At 37.7% G+C, this 19,969-nt stretch overlaps 1 protein-coding gene across 14 annotated transcripts in view; it reads right to left on the minus strand.

Annotated features, from left to right (window-relative positions):
* Positions 1-19,969, minus strand: part of EPB41L2 (erythrocyte membrane protein band 4.1 like 2) — a 206,024-nt gene that overhangs the window by 32,105 nt on the left and 153,950 nt on the right. For 9 of the 14 annotated variants that reach the window (XM_033098375.1, XM_033098385.1, XM_033098297.1 and 6 more), the window contains exons 9-14: positions 19,473-19,625; positions 18,839-18,936; positions 12,590-12,762; positions 7,997-8,169; positions 3,350-3,412; positions 1,225-1,371 (exon numbers count right to left, since the gene is read on the minus strand). In XM_033098375.1, the coding sequence (XP_032954266.1) occupies positions 1,225-1,371; positions 3,350-3,412; positions 7,997-8,169; positions 12,590-12,762; positions 18,839-18,936; positions 19,473-19,625 (807 nt within the window). Of the gene's footprint in view, positions 1-1,224; positions 1,372-3,349; positions 3,413-4,493; positions 6,396-7,996; positions 8,170-12,589; positions 12,763-18,838; positions 18,937-19,472; positions 19,626-19,969 lie in introns of those variants that run through there. The other 5 variants (XM_033098315.1, XM_033098359.1, XM_033098400.1 and 2 more) reach the window with 3 other exon arrangements.

The following is a 19,969-nucleotide window of genomic DNA, read 5'->3' on the forward strand; positions in this document are numbered from 1 at the left end:
GGGGAGGCCACAATCTTAGCACGCCAGACACTGTTTCTTCAGAAAACGCAACACTAGAGTCAACTGCTGAGATATGGACATTCATAGCTTGGGGAATTCTAAAAATAAGCATTTAAATTGGATACAACTTCGTAAGACTCTACCATGATGTTTTAAATCTTAGTATTTTCCGAAGTTGTTTTTTCAGTTCAGCAATTACCTTTGCTCATCTGTTCTTAAAGAGTTATTTCCCTTTCACTGTCACAAACTTAGATACTTAAAGCAACTAACAGCTTTGCTTTTAAAGAAAAGGTGAATAAAAGTAGCATGAGACTATCTAAATCAAAATCTACAATTTGGCAACGTTCAAGCCAGACTAGATAATGAACTTAAGGAAAAGCAAGGGGTATAAGTAAAAGGGGAGAGATGAAATTGTAGGGTAACACCTTTATATACTTTTAAAAACACTGTATTAAATATAGTATAACCATTGTCTCCTCTAGTATGATAAATGAGCCCATGGAAGTTCTTGGCTGATAATAGGAGAGATTTTAGAGCATCAGAAAAAAACAGATGTAGATGGGAATGAACGGGGAAGCATTTTGAGAATATATTCTAAAAGCCATACTTATATTGGTGGTGGGGAGAAGAAAACCATGGAAAGAAAAGGAATGAATTCAAAGAGATGTTATGATTGAAAATGCTTTAAAAACACTAGTCTACATTTCATTACTAGGATGTTTCAGTATTAAGTTGTATGATAACAACATTTTGCAAGTTTTCAACCGTGCTGACAGACTTCAAAGCTAAGTTGAATTTATTTGCCTCACAGTAATTACCTTAAACCATTCTAAATATGGTCTACATTAAATACTTAATTATTAAGTAAACATTCTTATTTCAGAAGTCAATATCTGAAAAGCTTATTAAATCTTACGTGTCAGTTTCTAAGTCATCCTATGCAATAATTCATTGCCACTAATTTACTTGAGTGAAATAATTATTCTGAAACTATTTCAAAAGCATTTTGCAACTCATACAATTTAATTAAGAACTAGGTCAATATGTATTACATTGTTAATTAATATTTAGTATTTTAAAAAATTGTTAGCAATTACATTAAACAAAACCCAATTAAATGGGAACATTTTGTAACTTCCTGAGAATCAACATAAGATTCAGCACCTTGAGTTTTACTGAAGAGTTGGAGTGAGACATATAGCCAACAAACAGCTAGTGACATACCCCTTGTGTCTGTAGGGACAGAGGTGTGATACGTCGTTTTTCCCATTCATTAGGGCGCGGCTCAGGTGTAGATTCCATAAAATTGCGCTTGAGTTCACTAATGCTAGCCTGATGTTTCAGTATGTCTTCCTGGGCCTTATCCAGGTCCTAGCAATATGTAACGCAATAAAAGGGGGGAAATCCAAAGGGAACAAAACCCAGTAGGACAAAAATAAAAAATAAAACCAAAAAAAAAAGACAAAGCAAACTTATGATTAAAAAAAAAAAACATATTAAAGCAAGAAAAATGCCAAGTCTCAAAAGCCATATTACCTATGAATAACCTTAATGAGTTCCACCAAATTTGAAAATAAAGCCAATGTGTAATTTTTTAATTCACATTTTAAAGGATTCTAATGTCTTCTCTGTTTAGAATTTTTTAAAGGAATAACTATTTTTATTATTAGAAGGAACTCTATAGATGATGTATTTCAGAATTGCTCACTTGAAACCTATGTAACTTTACTAACCATTGTCACCCCAATAAACTTTTTAAAAAAAAAAAAGGAACTAATACTCAAAATGGCTAATAACCCTTTTTTCTAATAATTGGATTTGAAATGCAGCCTATGACTTTGTTCTTGTAAATTCAACTTTCTGATTAGGGCTACTACTAAAGTTGCATTCTGCGAACATAGTAAATCAAGTAAAAATAGAGAAAGGTGGACTGAGAAGCACAGTTGGCCTGATGGGAAAGCCAGTCCAGGATCATCCACCAAAAAAGAAAAAAAAAAGAAAACAGAAAAAAAGGGGGGACGGGGAACCAAGGATTGACTTTTTTTTCAGGAAATCCCAGCATGGCTTTTAATCCTTAAGGAATAAAAATCACGGCTTCCTGAGGCTGCTTATGTGTGGCCTTTCTATAAAATAAGTGACCCTCATCCTGGTTTCATGTACTCGCCAAGCACAAATGTGGGCCCCTGCCGTGCCACATACCAAGTGGTCCTTCTACAGACAAAGATGCAAGAAAAACTACTAGGTTGATTTTCATTGGAGTAAGCCCTATATGTGCATCTGGGAATTAATTATTGTTCAGGAAATGGTTTTAATTAAATTTTAAATATTTTCTTACATTTCAAAAATCATGGGGCCTACCTGCAGATTATAGCTTTCATCACATTCCCAGAGGAACAAGTCATGCATCTGATAAAATTAGATATTCCATATTCATGCACAAGCATAGTAGCTCATCTATGAGCTTCTATAGCCATTTGCAAAAACTCATTAAAATTCTTTGCATGGCATGAAAATATGACTGTGGCTTGAGATCAGGCACATTTCTTGTATTTGTTCAAAGCAATGTTATGTATTACACTTCAGAGCATTTTAGTAAGTTATGCAAAAATACATTTCCAACAAATATACAAGCTGCCAAAAGCAACCAAACAGATTAGTCAGATTACTAAGAAATACAGTTCTCCACTGAATACCCTGCCATGTACTGTCCTAAAACAAGGGGGGAAAAAGTTCTCGTGTGACACTGGGAACATAATTTACATCCTAATTGCGTGGCTAGGTTTTCTTTTTTTTCCTCCTTTCTGTCTTTCACTTCTTCTTTTTATGATCAAAACAATCCCATTAATTAGCAAACTCTCAAACAGCAAACTTTAAATGGACTTCATTCGTAATTGCATGGATTTTAGTGCCATTCCCTCCCCTCCAAAAAAAAAAATTGTGGGCACACATCAAGAGTAATATGATTTAATGCCAGATCAACAAAGATCTGTTCTGGTTAATGTATATTGAGAATGGGTCACCTTACTTCAGATTCCATGCCCTGGAGATAAACCATTAGGAGGGAATAGGTTTACTCATAGAACTTCAAGATTACTGGATAAAAACTTTTCATTTGATGAAGGAACTTGTTCTCCCAGTTGTCACTCTGAGAACTTCCAGTAGATATAGTCCTACCTAAGCCACCTTAAAAGAACAAAATTGGACTGGTAACATGCACTCCCCAGTTGGATTTCCCCCATGCATTTCATGCATCGTGCTTGAAGAAAGTTGCCAGCCAGCCTGTGCGTGACCTCCCGTCCATAGCAGCCTGGCAGCCATGAGGACAGTTGTTTTCTTAAATTATACAAACCTCCAACATTAAATTGCTATGTCTGACATAAATATTATCCCCTTCTACTCTCAAGGAATTTTTCTGTGAAATTAAATCACACACAGGGGAAAAAAGGCAAATAAACATAAATGTATCAATCAGCAAGCACCAGAAACAACTCAGAGTTGGATCGTCTAAGACATTAAAATAAAAAAGTAATCAAAAATCTTAGGAACCTAAAGTCACAACAAGCAAAACTCACAAATAAACCCTGCAAGTGCATCACCCCACACACAATAATTATGGCAGGCAGCAGCCACCAGCTTTTAACTTTGGAGAAAAAATATCCACCTCCTCCAGCTCTGTTTCCTCTTCTTCCATCTTCGCCTGAAGAGTCACATGGCAAACGGCCAGAAAAAAGGGGAGCATTAGTGGAAACTCTACCATCAGTGCAAAAAAAGCTGTATTTGAAGTTCAATGGTGAACCAGCATTACCAACCTTTACGTTGTGGCCCTCAGAAGATGCAGAATAGTAAGCCACTTTGGTCTTTCTTCACCTACAGTGTTGTATAAATGATGAAAATGATCTTTTGCAAAGGTGGAATGAAGAATGGAAGCTTCGCTCTTTCTCAGTCCCTAGATTATATGCACTGCTTTTGAATATTTTTTTTTTCACTCAGGAATGAAAATATGAGAGTGTAAAAATGGCATAATTCAATCTGTTCTAATTTTAAATATCTAAATCAACTAGTGCAAACTATGATGATGTAAAATTTGGCTTTCGCTTTGTATCAAGGACAAATACTCACCCTATCATCCAGCTTTTTAACAGATTTCTTTCTTTGGAGAGAAATTGGTGTATTTTGCTACACTCATGTTAAAATGGTGGGTATTTAAAAATACTCTTTGAAATACAGCCATCTTTCTTTCACAAAATTCTTAAACAAGAATCATTTTTCATAGTTGGACAATTCTCAGTACCTAATGACCCAAAAAAATGAATCTGTAAATGTAAAACTAACATAAATACTGATGGTTACTGTCAAGGAAAGGAATGGCAAGAAAGAAAAATATTGATTCTGATACCAAAGGAAAATAGTTTAACCTTTACATGTTAATTGATAATAGGATCATATGTCATACATTCTTTTTCTTCTTTACTAGAATGATGGTATCAAATCTGAGAGTTCAAAACGCCTTTTTTTTTTTTTTTTTTTGTTAACCATTCAAGTAGTTTTGAGAAGTCAGCAGGGAGCTGAGAGGATCTTTTTTATCAGAAGATAAAAATGAGACATAGCCACTCAACAATCTGTGAAGAATCATCTTCCAGTTCCTTGGTTCATAGTAAATTCTCCAAAATGTCCGTCTTTGGCACCCTCAGGCATCCTAACCTCTAAGAATCGTGGTTTCGCCCACAATGCCTACTCGTAGCATGATCTTCACATTTTCCTTTAGGTTTGCTCTAAATTTTGTAATTTACTCTATGTAGTGATAGTACCCACAGGATATGAGACATTAAATCACCAGACCACGTTAGCAAAAACAATTAGAAACAAACTGCGTATGTTAGCACTGACTCGAGTACAGAGGTAGCCCTATAGAGGGGTAAAAATCCTCAAATCAGACATCTAATTTTAAATGAAAGAACACTAAAAGGCCCAACCTTAGGGCTATATATTCTAAATTTTCAAAAAGCCTTGTTTCATTTTTCATACACATTTGTTTTTTAAAAAAGAAAACAGAATAGTATCTTTCTTATAAAATACCTGACAGCAACTCTTTCACATAGTTACATGGTTTAGAGTTAAAACTAAAACAAAAAGTAAACAAAACCAAAAAACTACCTGACAATTCCTATGGTCTCCAAATGCTACAATAACAGGGAGGCAAAGGGTTTCTGAAATTAGACCTCCAAATGTCAGGAGTAAAGTTTACAGATGCAGCCTCATAAATGCGAGAACAAACTTGGCTTTCTAACAAAAGAAATAATACTAAGGAGCTCTACTAATACACATCAGTTACAGTTATGTCCACTGCATCAGAAGTTCTATATCAAAACAAAGTTTCTATCCTAAAAGAACAACATTAAGATCTGTCTGCAAAATGAACAGAACCAATATGGATTAAGGGCAACACAGTTCCCCCTGCCCACCTCCCCCTTTAGACCTAGCATGGTCTAGATATTTATAAAATAATCCTGTAACTTTGCTCTCATCTTAGAATGTGTGGACCTGGTCAATGGATAGCAATGGAAAGGCAGTGCTTACCCTGAGTTCTCATGCACTAAAATGTGTGTGTTAAAATGTGCAGCTCACACTATATTGAGGTTAATCAATGGTGACAGTTATGCACATGTTTACACTCTACATTAGGAAGGATGTAAGAGAAAGGGTGTAGTTTTGCTGACCCCACGAATTGAAGCTTATGCAGGAAGGCCAGCAACTGCTTCCTCTTCCTCTGTCCTGTCATTCAAGTCACAGTCGTAAGACACAGTAAAGGCAGTGGCTTTAGCTTCTAGATAGCAGAGGGACAAAGCCAGAGGAAGAGAAAAGGCGAGGGAAAAAGTCACTGACTGAGAAGCAGAGAGAAGTAGCCCGAAGATGAGGAGGAGGGAAGGAAGGAAGGAAGGAGAAGTGACAGGAACATAGTGTTGGACATCAGCAGGGAGGAAGGAGACCCAGACCCTGGGGAGGCTAGGCAAAGCGAGATACCCATCTTCATCGAGGAGTGAGGGGAAGCTGGACGGAAAGCATTTGCAGAAACTGAAGGAAAAGTACCCAAACTCAGAATCCTTGTGCTCAGCATCTTTTAGCGGCTTCTCTTGGGTGGGAGGACAGTTGGCCGGAGAGGGGGCTACAACAGGATCCCAGACAGAATCACGGGCAGCTACCCCACTGTCCCCCCGCTTGGATCTTTCCCCCATGGAAAGGAGCTCTAAGCTGTCCAGTGTGAGTTGGTCGGCCTCCCCAAAGGGGTCTTCCTCTGAAATGTCTGAAAGCAAGTCCATCTCAGGGACTGGCGACAGGTGTGGGGAAAGAGATGAAGCACAGCGGATGAGAGGTGAAGGTGGGCATATGGAAACAGGCTGTTCTCAGGTGCAAACCCATGATTGAATGTGACATTATACAACAGATGCAATCAAGGGAGAAACAAAGGCAAAAGAAAAAGAGAAGAAATGGGTAGTTAGTGAACACTTTTAGTCTAAAGTAGGGATTGACTGTATTAACACAGTGTAATTAGAAAATGAATTAAAAATGATCAATATTTTAAGAGGAAAACTGAACTACTTTTGTCTCATAAAATGTAGAGCTACAGACTGACTTTAGTATTTTCTGACTGGTTGCAAACAGATCCAATGAAACTCAAACAGCATCATTACTTTTAAACCTGGTTGCTGACAGACATTCAAAGTATTAGAGAAAGGCCAACACACCCAGTCTTTTGCCAAAGATAAGTAGAATGTCCTTTGGAATTTAAAAGAACTTTAAAAATAATAATGGGATGTATCAAGTTAACTTGGCAAAATGGAAGAGAGACTTTGACTTGCCGAGCTCTTCTGTTTCAGATGTTACATGTAGTCACTCTCCGGGATGCCTCGTGAGCATAATTATAAAAAATTCTGACAACTTTTCAGCAGTTGAAAAATATCTTGTTGGACACAATTTCTGTTATTTTTAACTACATAACTTTCAACCAAATAATTTTTAAAATATGATACTCACAAATGCTTCCACAAAGGTATCGGGTGATTTGATGGCACATGCTACCTGAAGCACTTGTCCTCGTAGCATAAGGGTCCACATGGTGCTCCCCCACCCCCCGGCCATGCTGAGTATTAGAGGTTGTCAAATTCCTGAGGAACTGGCAGCTACTCACCTAGCAGGTTCTTTAGAAATTCATGTTGCATGTCTTTAGAATTTTCAAAGTTAAAATTTAGAAAATATAAATCTACAGGATGATTCCTTTTTTCACGTTTACTTTCAATGTTACCGATAAAAAAGTTGCGATGTGCACTCAAAGCCTCTTCAAATCAACTTCTAAGTGACTATACTTGCCCAAGGTAATAAGGTAACATAAATTAACAGTGACAAATTTTAAAACATGATATAGGCTACTTCTCCATTCACGATGGTATATGCACCAAATAAGGGCTAAAAGCAACATACCATCTTCTTACTGTTCAGAAAACAATTACCCTTTGCTTAAGAATTTCTTCTTCATCAGTTATAGATTATTAATGAAAAATAATATTTTTCATGAAGACCACCTCTGTTCATTTCAAAAAAAATTTGAGTCAATATAATTATAATAATCAAGACAGGTTATACTTTAAAATGTTCTTGTAACAAACAAATATAAATTTCAAATCATCATAGCTTTTATAATTTGGGGGTTTGACTAAATAGGATGATTCTAAAGAGAGTCAAAAGGTCAATAAATTACTTACTTGCATTAATACAATTTATGTTGAAAAATTTTGCTTTGAACAATATTCATAAAAAAAGGCTAAAGGCCCTGCCCAAACTAGCAAGAGTCTACACATATTTCAAAATAAGGAAATTACATCAACAGAGAACATACATTGACTGATGTTAAATGATGTTTGAGTTCTGAAAGAACGATGCAACAGAGCACCTCTAGTCTCAGCACACATTTAAAATCACATAGCCTACTAATTTACCATACCTTTCCTTCAAGAAGCTGCACATGTGGGGCTTTAGTTGGGCTTCTGATGTCCCTTCTGCCATCACCGTCTTGTACCAGGGCAGTGCTCACCACTCCGCGGCTGTATGCTGAAACCTCCCCAGCAGGGCCAGGAAAATCCTTCCTAAGACTTTGGTCCACAACACCAATGGGAGCTAGTGAAGAATGATCGTTTGGCTTACTGTAGGACATTTAAATGGTCAAACTTTAGGGAACTTCCCCCCCTTACACAGATAAAGTGGCAGCAGGAACATTGCTTGAGCTCTGAAAATACCAACACACCAAATAAACTCATTCGCAAACTTTTACCAAAGTGTAAAAATATTCTGAATTTTTAACCCATTAAACTAAACCAGGCTCTTAGATCAGTTTTTTGAAGGACAGACGCTGATCATAGAACTGGCCAGCAGAAGGAGCTCTAAGACCAGCTGAAATGAGAGTCGGAGAAATATATCAGAGTTACAATGTAAGGAATATTTTAATTCTCTAGGATTTCTTTGATCTTGACTGAACTTATTTCTGAATCATTTACTACAACAAATAATTACCTATTTATTAAAATAATTTGCTTCAATAAGTTTAAAGAATTCTCCCATAAAGGAACCTTTCATTTGAATTCCATTTAAAATTGTGACAAGACAGTAAAGGTAGATTTTGAGAAACTTCTGTTTAATAGTTTTCAATTTTTCTAACCTCTTTCCTGAATGCCTCAACTTGACCTAACAGTAAACCTAATAAATAGACACCCTCCCACCTCAGCAAACCTAGTCCTCATGTGCTCCTTTCATCTCCGCTACAGATGGGCAGGAACATACATTGTGTTGAAATCTGTGTCATATGGCAGATTAACCTAAGAGGGCCTCAGATCTCAGCAAAGTAAGGTGAGCGGCAGCTAGCTGGCGAAGACTCTGTCTGTACTTTCTCCTTCAAACCACAGAACAACCACTGAGGTCATTTCACCTGCATAATAAAAAAGTACTTGCCTGGCCTGGTTCCATGCCTCTAGGGAAGCCCAGTAACCACAAATGCCTTTAGCCTGCAAGCTCTTGGAGGGCAGCGACTGTGTGTGATCCACCATCTATTGAACTTGGGAGGGATCGAGCACCTCTAAACCACCATTATCCACACCTTTGACAGTCCCTGTCCAAAACTTCTTTCTTCCCCAATCTTGTCTTTTTCGCCACCCTCAGACTCGCATCCAGTTACTAAAGCCAGAAATCTTGAAGTCTCTTCCTTCACCCTTCAACACCAGCAAGTCCAATAGTCCTTGCATCTATTTCTAAATGTGGCCAGTTCTTCCATTTCTGTTTCACTACCCAGGTCACTTTTAAGACTTTCACAGCCCTGAAGTACTTACAATTTTGAAAGCCCACAGAAAATCATAAAATGAAGTCACATCTTATATTAAGTGTAATTATTTTCCAGATTTTTTTAAACTCTTGAGAAGATTTTAATAACTTTCCCCTGGAAAGTATATGGCTATGAGTAACTCTTTTAATTTATGATCTCTAAGCACCCTTACACATACTAAGAAATTACTGTAAACTGGGAAAATCTGACCTAGAAATGGTTTCAGACATAGTATCAAAATGTTAATGAATTTCAAATTTAAAGATATGCAATTGATAAATGTTGACTCTGCATACTTTTAAACACATTAATTTCAGTTTGCTGGGGGATTTTTTGTTTTGCATTTTGAAGCAAGTAATTTTTATTAGGTCTTAAATACTCTTGGAACCCTGAGAAGCTTGTGGGACCCAGGCACTAAGCTTATGGTGCTAAAAGGCTAATTTACTTACCATCACCCAATGCAAGACCACCATTGGTCTCACCTGGACTTTTTCTAACCAGTCGGCCTGCTTCCTCTCTTGTCCTTTCTAATCATTTTTGACATTGCACCAAGTGATTGTTTAAAAAAGATAACTGGGCACTTCTGCGCTTGCACAAGTGTGTACACATACACACAAAACCTTTCAATGGTTTCCTACAGCAGCTGGAATAAAAACCACGTTCTTTACCATGGCCTGCAAAGCTTGCATGCCCTGCCCCCAGCCTACCTCTTCCCATCACTTGCTAAGCTCTGACTACACCTGCCTTCTTTCTGTTCCTGGAATGTATCAAGTTGTCCCTAATCTTACAACTTTCAGACTTGCTGCTCCTGCTATTTGCAATGCTTTATCTCCTTCTGCTCTCCTCATGGCTGCCTCCTTCTCATCCTTCAAGTTTCAATGGAAATGCTTCTTTCTCAGGTAGGCCTCCCTTGCTTGATGGCCCACCCAGTCTGACTAGGGCCCCTGCTTATATTTTCCACTTTCAGGAAGTCATTGCTTCCCCTGCTCTCAAACAAATCTCAAATGCATCTTGGTTGTTAGCTGTCTTAAGTGATCCATTTGCCTCCTTTTAGGTTTGATTTTCTAATCTTGGAATACAATTGTTCTAAAACAGCTGTTCTAGATTGACTTTTATTTTATTTGATGCTTGATATCACATTGATCTTACGTTCTATGTCATCACGATTTAGTATGTCCAACCTTAAAATATGTATACATATGTATACATATATCTACATTAGTCTAACCTAACTTAAAAATTAAGCAGGAAACAGAAAATATAACACGTCAACAACAACAAAAAAAGCTATGGTGATGGGAAGTGGTGAGGAAAATAAAGCTCAGTCCCAGTTTACAGCCTAGCTTTGCATTGGGGCATGGGGGGGTGGAGAAGGAGAATATAAGCCTTAACCAAATAGTCCACTGGCTGTCTGATCCTGTATTGGTATAAAAAGCCTTTTCTATTTTTCACAATAACACAATAATCCTTTTGATAACCTGCCCATCTGATGAATTACAGTGTCCAAAACACAAAAGGAAAATAATGGATTACTGTGTCGTGTTTGTTGCTTTTATTAGGAAAAATCATTGTTTTTGTATTCTAACCCTCTGCACTAATTGCCCATGTAAGATGGTGGGTTTCCTTGAGCACAGCTGATGTATCTCAAAGAAAACACAGTGGTTTACTCCTTCTTTAACTCTAAAATTTGCAACGTAAGAGTTACAAAGCCTCCTAGTTTGAAACAAAGGCTGAAACAGACAGTGTTTCAGAAGGAGGACTGATTTCTCTCAGGGCATTAAACAAGACTGACTGCATTTATGCAGCACTTGGAAAAATTCTCTGTGGCAAGGGGCAAGGCTTGTGAAATATTGACAGGAGTGGGCACATTTTTCATATTTACTTGAAAAATGCTCAGTCGTTGATTAGCTAAAAGATATACTGATAACTATGGTACATTGATAATTCACTATATTTAAGTCACTATATTTGGGCATGTGGACATTTATCTGAACCACAAAGTACGGGTCCCCTTGCACATATTTTGGGTGGTCTCATAAAACTATACTGAAGATTCTCCAGAATCAAGATTTAATAACTATGTATACCAAATGCCCACCAACAAATCCTGGGACGTATCTCTATGTGGATGTTGGGATCTGTTTTCCAAGTTTATTCCAGGAAAAAATAAATCAAGGCCAAGGGATGTCAATTCTGCATAATGAGAGAGAGCATCTGAAACTATTAGCATATCCAGTCTGTTTTAGCTAATTATTTAAAGTATAAGTTGCTCAAGTTCATATTTCAGGAAGATATCAGTAATTAACAAGCATTCAAAACAGGTTTTTGCTGATAACAGTAGTAAAACAATGTTTTAAATTTAGTATTACTATTTTTTTTATATGTTTTGAGATTCAACAACAACAACAAAAAGTTGGGAAATTACTTCTGGTAGAAAGTCATCCACAGCTATTACCTCCTTTTAAGTAGAAAAAAAAAATTAAGTCCTTCATATGAAGTATTCTAATATAAAATTAACCTTGGCTGTTATATAGAAAACCTGCTATTAAACAAAATTAGGGTATGTGTGTGTGTGTGTATATATAAAAGGAAGCATCAATTTATTTCCATGTATAATTTATATAAAACTACAAATCTGTAGCTAATTAGAATTCCAATAGGAAAACTATACTAATTTATACATACCTTCCCTTGGATAAAAGAACAAAGGAACATATTATATTTCCTTTCTTTTTGTTAAAAGACGTTATTTAAACTAATCCTTTGAAGCTGTGAATGGTTTCTCATATGCTGGAAAGTTTGGTAAGCTTCAGTCAGAGTTTTTAAACTCATAAAAATTTGAATGTTTTAAGTTCCTTTGAGTAAAGGTTCAGATGTTACCATACCAAAACACCCTCAGCATTACATTTTTGCATTAACAAATTCAAGAAATTAAGCCACATAAAATACATCACAATAAGTCAGACCAGTGAAAACATTGTTTGTCCAACATCTCATCAATGCTAATATTTGTGTGCATTGACAGTGCAAAGAAAACAGGTTCAGAAAGACAACCTCAAAACACTACAAAATTTTCTTGTGAGTGTAAGAAATAGCATTTTATTTACTCAGAAAAAAGCTACCCCTCTATGGTATTTCTTGAGGCCTTATTAACTAGATCAACATTTTCTGATCCCACTGGATTAGAAAGTTTAATAGAATCCGAACTATTATAAGTGTGTTTACCTCCATCTAGACTCCTGGAGACCCGTTTACTAGAGGTGCGCTCAAAGTGTGGCGCTGGCCTATCAATGAGGGTGCTTGCCTGGCGGGTCTGGGCTTGGGTGCGGCCGCTATAGCGGAATTTGGACCCCAAGGTCAGGAACTTGGCCTTTGGTGGCTGCTCTGGAGACACAAGCCTATAGGAGGTAAAAAAAAAAAAAAAAAAAAGGAACAAAATTAGAATTTATGGATTTTTTTAAACTTTAAAACTATATATTTTAATATCACATTTTATTGAGTATGATTACTCAATCTGAAAAAAAAAGGCTGCCAACTTTTTAATACATAAATTTTGTTTATAAACCTTTCTACATACAGGGCTTTACGATAGCGATAAGATGAATAAGTCCACATTCATGTATTCATGAATAATGTTTTCCTCAACGTGAGCAAAAGTGCAGCTGTTCTCAGTGTATATCAAAGGTTATTTATTTGTATTAACTTACATCGCTTAGATAAACACATATGTCTGAATTCTTGCTCATAGCTGTAAGTGCCAAGTAGCAATCCATTACCATTAGTAATTCTTAATATTTATGTCTATTTCTCCTGGGAAAGAACATCTAACTCAAGAATCTGTTCCATCAAGTGATGCTTTCCCATGAAGGACGCAGCACCCGGTGGATCTGTAGAGATGATTAATGTCCTTTGTTGCCAGCACGACTCGAAGCCTTAAACGTGGTTCATAATGAATGAAGTCAAACTTGCTGTCAAGTACTTCCACGTGTGCAGAAACATGCTTTTAGTAAGTGAGCCAATCTTGTCTGCAATACAACTGAAATTTCCTTACTGTCTGATCAAGAGTTGGCAAAACGTCTTAACAAAAAGATAATCTCAGAGTTCTTCTAGAGTGTATTAAATAAGAAGGTTGTAGTCAACAATTCCACAATATGGAGAACGTCATCAACATTTTTCCTATCATTCTTTAAAGAATTATTTACCGTTTTAAGTATTTCTAAACCTTCTGTCCACTTTTTTAGAAATCTTCTTCTGTTTAATAAGCAATATAAAGAGATTGAAGTCAAGATAAAGCTACATGCAATAACACAAGAGGCGATTCTCCATTAATTCAATAGTATTAACCCAGAAAAACAACGTGATAATTAAACGCTGAAAGAACTAATACACTCTGGCTCTCTTGGCTTTAATTGATTCATGTAGGGCAGCAGAAATATTTCTTGAAAACTTCCAATTTCTGCTAAGAGATGTTCTAAGGAGACACAGATGCTGCTGCTGAGAAAATACACTCTGGCGATGCCAGTACCGCAAACTGTACTTGGGAAAAAGCGGTATATTCTTAAATCAGAATGCTAGAATAGCAGAAATTTAGACCAGAAAAGAACTCTTTATCTGTGCTCTGCATTCTCGCTCTTTCTCTAACAGATGAGGAAACTCACCCCCAAAAAGATCAGCACCCTGATCACATGGGTAACAGAGGCAGGGTGAGAAATGTGGCCATTTACGCACACTGTCTCCTGATGGGTTGAATATGGCAGGGTTTCCTTACCTTGCAATCCAGTTAAACAAGATCTAAGAATGCTGTGTAAGAGAGCAATGATCTATAGAAAAAAGGGTCACTGGCAAGCTCATCAGCGCAGTAAATGAGAAACGATCACTCTCTTTGAAAAACAAGTTGGTTAAATCACATTTATGTATTATCTATTCAAGTAGTAGTCTCTGCAGCTACTGGGAGATCAACCAAAGGAAAAAAAGAGACATTTCTAAAAAATACCTCAAAGGAGAAACATGCATTGATGACCCAAAAGGAATCTCTCTGTCCACCACAAAATTTAAAAAACTAAACAAAAGACAACAAATGTTGGCAAGAACATGAAGAAATTGGGACCCTTGCACACTGTTGGTGGGAAGCTTTGGAACACAACTCCTCAAAAAATTAAAAAATAGAACTACCAATGATCCCACTTCTGGGTATTTTTATCCAAAAGATTTGAAATCAGGATCTAAAAGAGATACTAGCACTCCCATGTTAATTACAGTAGTGTTCACAAGAGCTAAGATGTACAAACAACCTAAACATCTATTGACAGATGAATATATAAAGAAAATGTGATACACACGCATACACACAAATATGGAATACTATTCAGGCTTAAAAAAACCGGGACTTCTGCATTATGCAACGACATGGATGGACCTTGAAGACATTTCACTGCTAAGTGAAACAAGCTGGACACAGAAAGACAAATACTGCATGATTCCATCTGTATGAGATATCTAAACCAATCAAATTCATAGAATCAAAGACTGGAGTAGTGGTTACCAGGAGTTGGAGGGAGAGGAAAATGGGGAGTAATTAATCATCTAGCATAAAGTGTCAGTGCAATTAGATAAATAAGCGCTTGAGATCAGCTGTACAATGTTGTACCTACAGTCAACAATAACGTATCGTACATTTAACGCTTGTTAAAGAGGACAGAGCTCATGTTAAGTGAGCTTACAACAATAAAACAAAATTATTTTGCTAAAAAAGTGACTAGAGGTGAAGAGGAAAGTGAGGCTGGGGTATCGGGCACCCTTCTACAGGTTGGCCTCCGGTGACTGTATGTCTCAACCAAAGTCCATGTCTTCCTGGAAGGAGCAGCTCCGTGTGAAGATTAACGCTCATTTCTAATTTACAAAATATATAAATCCAAGAAACACAAGGAAACTATTTGAAAGGCAGATATATGTCACAATACAAAAGAAGGAAAGTCATTAACTAGGGGATTTTTACTTTACTTATTTCAAATTGAGATAAAACACTTTCTTGCCTAACAGGCACTAGTGAGCATGTACACCAAGTATTAGCTTGTAGGTTAGTTTTCTGATGATGAAGAAATCCTTACGTAATTAAGCTGCAATTAAGTAGAAATACATCAAAACAAAAAAGGGCTGGCTTGACCACAGACATTTATTAGTTTTCTCTAAAAGAACTTTCTTTGCTGATTTAAGTAAATGGTTATACAGATACATTTTGTAAGAAAAGGTAGACCAAGCAACAAAATATTTCAGTATTATCACTTCGAGATCACTGTGTTCCCTTTTGCTATTGTTTGTATTTTCCACATCAGGCCCATCCTCCAAGAATAACATCAAAACCACTACTAGGCATCTTTTATTTCACTTCGGGGAATCTAAAAGCCCCAATAAGGGACTAACCATCACAGAGTACAACAGGCCTTAAGCAAGATGATCTAAGTAATGATGTGTTACAAAGGAATTCAACTTTCACATATTTTACTGCTTAAGAAATGAATTAACATTTTCATTTTATAAAAATCCTGTCATTACAAATCAAATATTATTCATGTTTAACTATGGAAAATAAAGGAACGCTTTAAGAAAACCCACATATGAATTACTAAATCAATCATACCTTTAACGAGTGCCACGGGTTTCCATAAAGCTCTCTATGAAGCAGCTGATAATAACTAATTCACTTGGGATTACTCTGGTATACACTGCCAAGTTTAAATGGCAGTTTAATGTCAAGCTAGAGAACCTCATGTTAATCTTGTTTACATACCACCACCAACAAAAAAAGCACTGATAAAATACCAGGAAGCACATGAGCTGCAAATACAGTCAGGAGGGCTGGCATGGTGGGTATACTGGTGGCTGCTTGGAGCCACACACTACTTGGGTTTCAATTCCATCTCCACCGTTCCTATCTATAGGACTATGGGCATGTTTCTTCTCTGTTCCTCAGTTTCTCCATATGGGAAGTGAAGATAATAGCCCCTGGCCCAGAAGATATATTGTAAAGATTAATAGAATTAATCCACGTACAGCACTTGGAATCGTGATGGGTTCTGGTAAATGCTCAAGCAAGGATAGCAGTTTTATTATTATATTCTTTTTCACTAATATTAGTCTACCTGAGTGGGTATCAATCAATAGAAAGATCTGTTTATTTTTTAACGGCTTCAATCAGAAAGCCATTTTAGTTTTCTAAAGAAATCACTTGCATCTTTTATGAAAAACTAAGACACAACAAAATCCACTTATTGGACTCAAAGCACTCTGCAGACAAATTATGATTTGCCCTTTCTGTGTTAGATACATGTTTCATACCATGTGTGAGCAAAGTTATACAAGGTTTAAAAATATAAAAGCACTTCTGTTACATTGGTCTACTTTTAAATTGGGATCTATGGTATGTTAGCAGAAATAATGGAGGGACATGAGGCTTTCCCGGGCTACCAGACATCTCAGAAATGCCTGCTAGAAGAATGCAAGAGGGAGGAGAACGCAAAGGTGAAGAATGTGGACTTCAGAATCAGAGCCAGGTCCCCACCTCTGCTCAGCTTCACACGCGGTCGACAGGAAGGAAGGAGATGGTGCAAGGTCAAGCAATTAGTTCTGCGACTGACCACGATATAGGCTCAATATGTCAGCACTTGTCATTACTAACACGATTATTGCTTGTATGGTCATTACTTGACAGGAAGCCTGCTAGTTGTCCTGCCTGGCCTTGTGTCATTTATAACTTATAAATGGTACCTACTAGCTTTATCTGAAGCAGGTTCTTGTTGTCTAAGGAGAAATTTGCCATGGCTCTGCAGAGAAACTCTATAGTTTCTCTGTAAACTTTTCAAAGATTTAAATGATCCGTGTAATTAAGTCAGATGGAGTCAAGTATATTTTATGAGTTGCATTTCTCTTCTAAAATGAGTCTATTAGAGCAGTCTTGAAAATAGATAAATAGCGCACTGTGGCACCAAACATGCATAGCAAGGGTAATGATGATAGCGGTGATCATGATGACAAACATTATCACAAACCAGAAAGAGTTCTTAGTTTGTTTTACGTGTCTTATCTCATTTGCTCTTCAAAACAACCCTATCAGGTAGCTACTATTATTATCACCACCACACGGATGACGAAAGTGGGACTCCAAAAGGTGGAGTCACTTACCCACAGTCACACTGTGCATGGAGTGTGCATGGACGAAACGATTAGACCTTAAGAGTCCAGAGCAAAAACCCTAAAGAGGAAGGGTCTAGATACACAGCTACATATACCACACTGACGGGAAACTGAGGCTCTGGAGACAACGAAGATGAGCAAAGTACTGTTTGCCAAGAAAAGTCATGTAAGAAACATGCCTTTGAACAAAAGTATGAAAAGAGAGACAACAGGCTGAAGAAGGAGGGAAGTCTAAGGAGATCTTTTTTCCTGGTTTTGAAGGGAGCAAGGCACGGACATTCACGCGGCCGAGGAAGCCAAGGGCACCCCCTGGAGAACACACAGTTTACAAAGCACAGTCCTTCGTGAGGCATGAAATGCGGGATCAAGGCAGAGGAATGACCACTTTTTCCTTGAGACAGGAGAGAAAGAAAAGAGCGAATGAAGGGCGAGGGGAATGATGCTTACTTCCAGTCAGGAGGAGACAAAGAGAAGGACACGATGGAACCAGCGATGCTCCTGACCCACAGCTTCTGCCATCCTAGTACCGCGAAAAGGAGAGCCTCTGAGCGGAGAGACAAGGGTGCCAGGGCTCACAACAGCCATGAATATTTGGGATGGGGAAGGAAGTCAAAAGACCGATTACCTGATAGCACTAAAGACCCGGCTGATGGGGGAGCTGGTGTATCTGGAATAGCACTAACCACAGACTGGGTCACTTTCTCTTACAGAGAAGGCGCGTGTGTATCAGGACAGCTGTGCTATTTAGGGTAGCACTTGACAGCACATGTACAGAAATGGTGAGGTCAGGACCCAGGACTAATCCCGGACCAGCAGACTGGCAGGGTGATGTGCAATAAAGGGCAGGGGCTTGAAGGATTTAGAGCATCCCTGACAAAGTACTAAAGGGGCAGACCACAGGGTTCAAGCTGGTGTGGGAAAGAAGTTATGCAGGAGGGAGCTGATAAGAACAACTAAATGAAATCTAAGATGAGTGACAGCGGAAAGAAGAATGACAGCCATTGAGAGAGTATGGCGGTGGTGGAAAAAAAGGTGGTTGTAGTCAGAAAGTGGAGTTTTGGACCATCGCAGAGGCAGGCAGTTCAGAGTGATGACAAAGGGTGCACAGGACAACAGACAGACGTGGGAGTGGACGTGACAGACAAAGGAGGCTTGACACTGAGGAGAGCAAAGAGCCATAACGCAGGGTGTTGCTTCATCTGCCACACTCTCCACTCCACCTCCCAGTGCATAGTGGGTACTAAGAGCTGTTTAATTCATTTTAAGGTCTTTTCTTAAAATCACCTGTAGAAAGTATGATGTTCCACACACACTTTCCATAGCCTTTTCGCAGCCCGATGGTTCGGCAGTTTGAATCCAATGGTGCTCTCAAACTGTTCCAGCTAGAATAAATCCATAAAATAAATCAGCATATTTCTGTAAGAATTCATTAGAAGCTACTAGAAAACTAGGGTTTGGATTTTCTCTAAGAAGTAACTATTCTTGAAAAAGGTAAATATAAGTATATCTAATATAATTATACAAAATAGGTATTTCATAGACTGCAATACTAGTTTCTATGAAAAGCAGGTATCAACAACTGACATAAAGCAACCATCCTTCAAAGTCCACTAAAACTCATTTTACTACCTTCCTGTTGATGGCTACCACTTAGTTGATTCAACAACAAAAAATGAACCCCCATTATGCGGCGGAAACTTACTACCCTTTTCTGTGAAATTGTGGCTGTTGCTTGTTTTTTAGCAACAGGAATATACATGCAGGTTTATCATTAAGAACCCTGACCTTTTTTCACCATGGAGGAATAAAGAATGGTTCATTTTCTTAAGTTCAGTGGAAAGAATTCAGTTAGCACGGCGGTAAAGAACACTGATAAAGCTAAATCAGATGTGCCAAGGGCTGTATATGACATGCTTACCTCTGCTGGCCTGACTTTTATGTAGAAGTTACTGCGCTTATAGGAAATTTTTAAGATTTTCGGCCACGCAAAACGATTGATTCTCAGCCTGTCTTTGTAAATGAGGAGCCCATTAGCACACACGCCCAGCTTGATGTCCACGCCTTCTGAGTCCTGCCAAGCATAAGCCATTTGACCACTGTTAGAGCTGTGCAAGTAACACAGGTCAGGAAGCTCATTAGCCCCCTCAAACCACGACCAGGAATACCAATTTAACAGGTCTACATTTAAATGACAGTGACAGTACACAAATTAATACAAATGGTAGGACACAAAACCTATTTTAAATCTATTCATCTTCAGGGATCAAATTTGATTTGTCAAAGACTACAGGACATCATGTTCTTCAAAAGGTATAACTCATGTTCTTGAGCTCAGTTCTAAGAGCTAAAGAGAAACAGAAGTCGATTTAGATATCCTGAAGCTACGAGAGAGAAAATGTGTTTTCCTAGAGGCTA

The sequence above is a fragment of the Rhinolophus ferrumequinum genome, chromosome 3 (genome assembly GCF_004115265.2).
Source record: "Rhinolophus ferrumequinum isolate MPI-CBG mRhiFer1 chromosome 3, mRhiFer1_v1.p, whole genome shotgun sequence".
In the NCBI taxonomy this organism is placed as follows: domain Eukaryota; kingdom Metazoa; phylum Chordata; class Mammalia; order Chiroptera; family Rhinolophidae; genus Rhinolophus; species Rhinolophus ferrumequinum.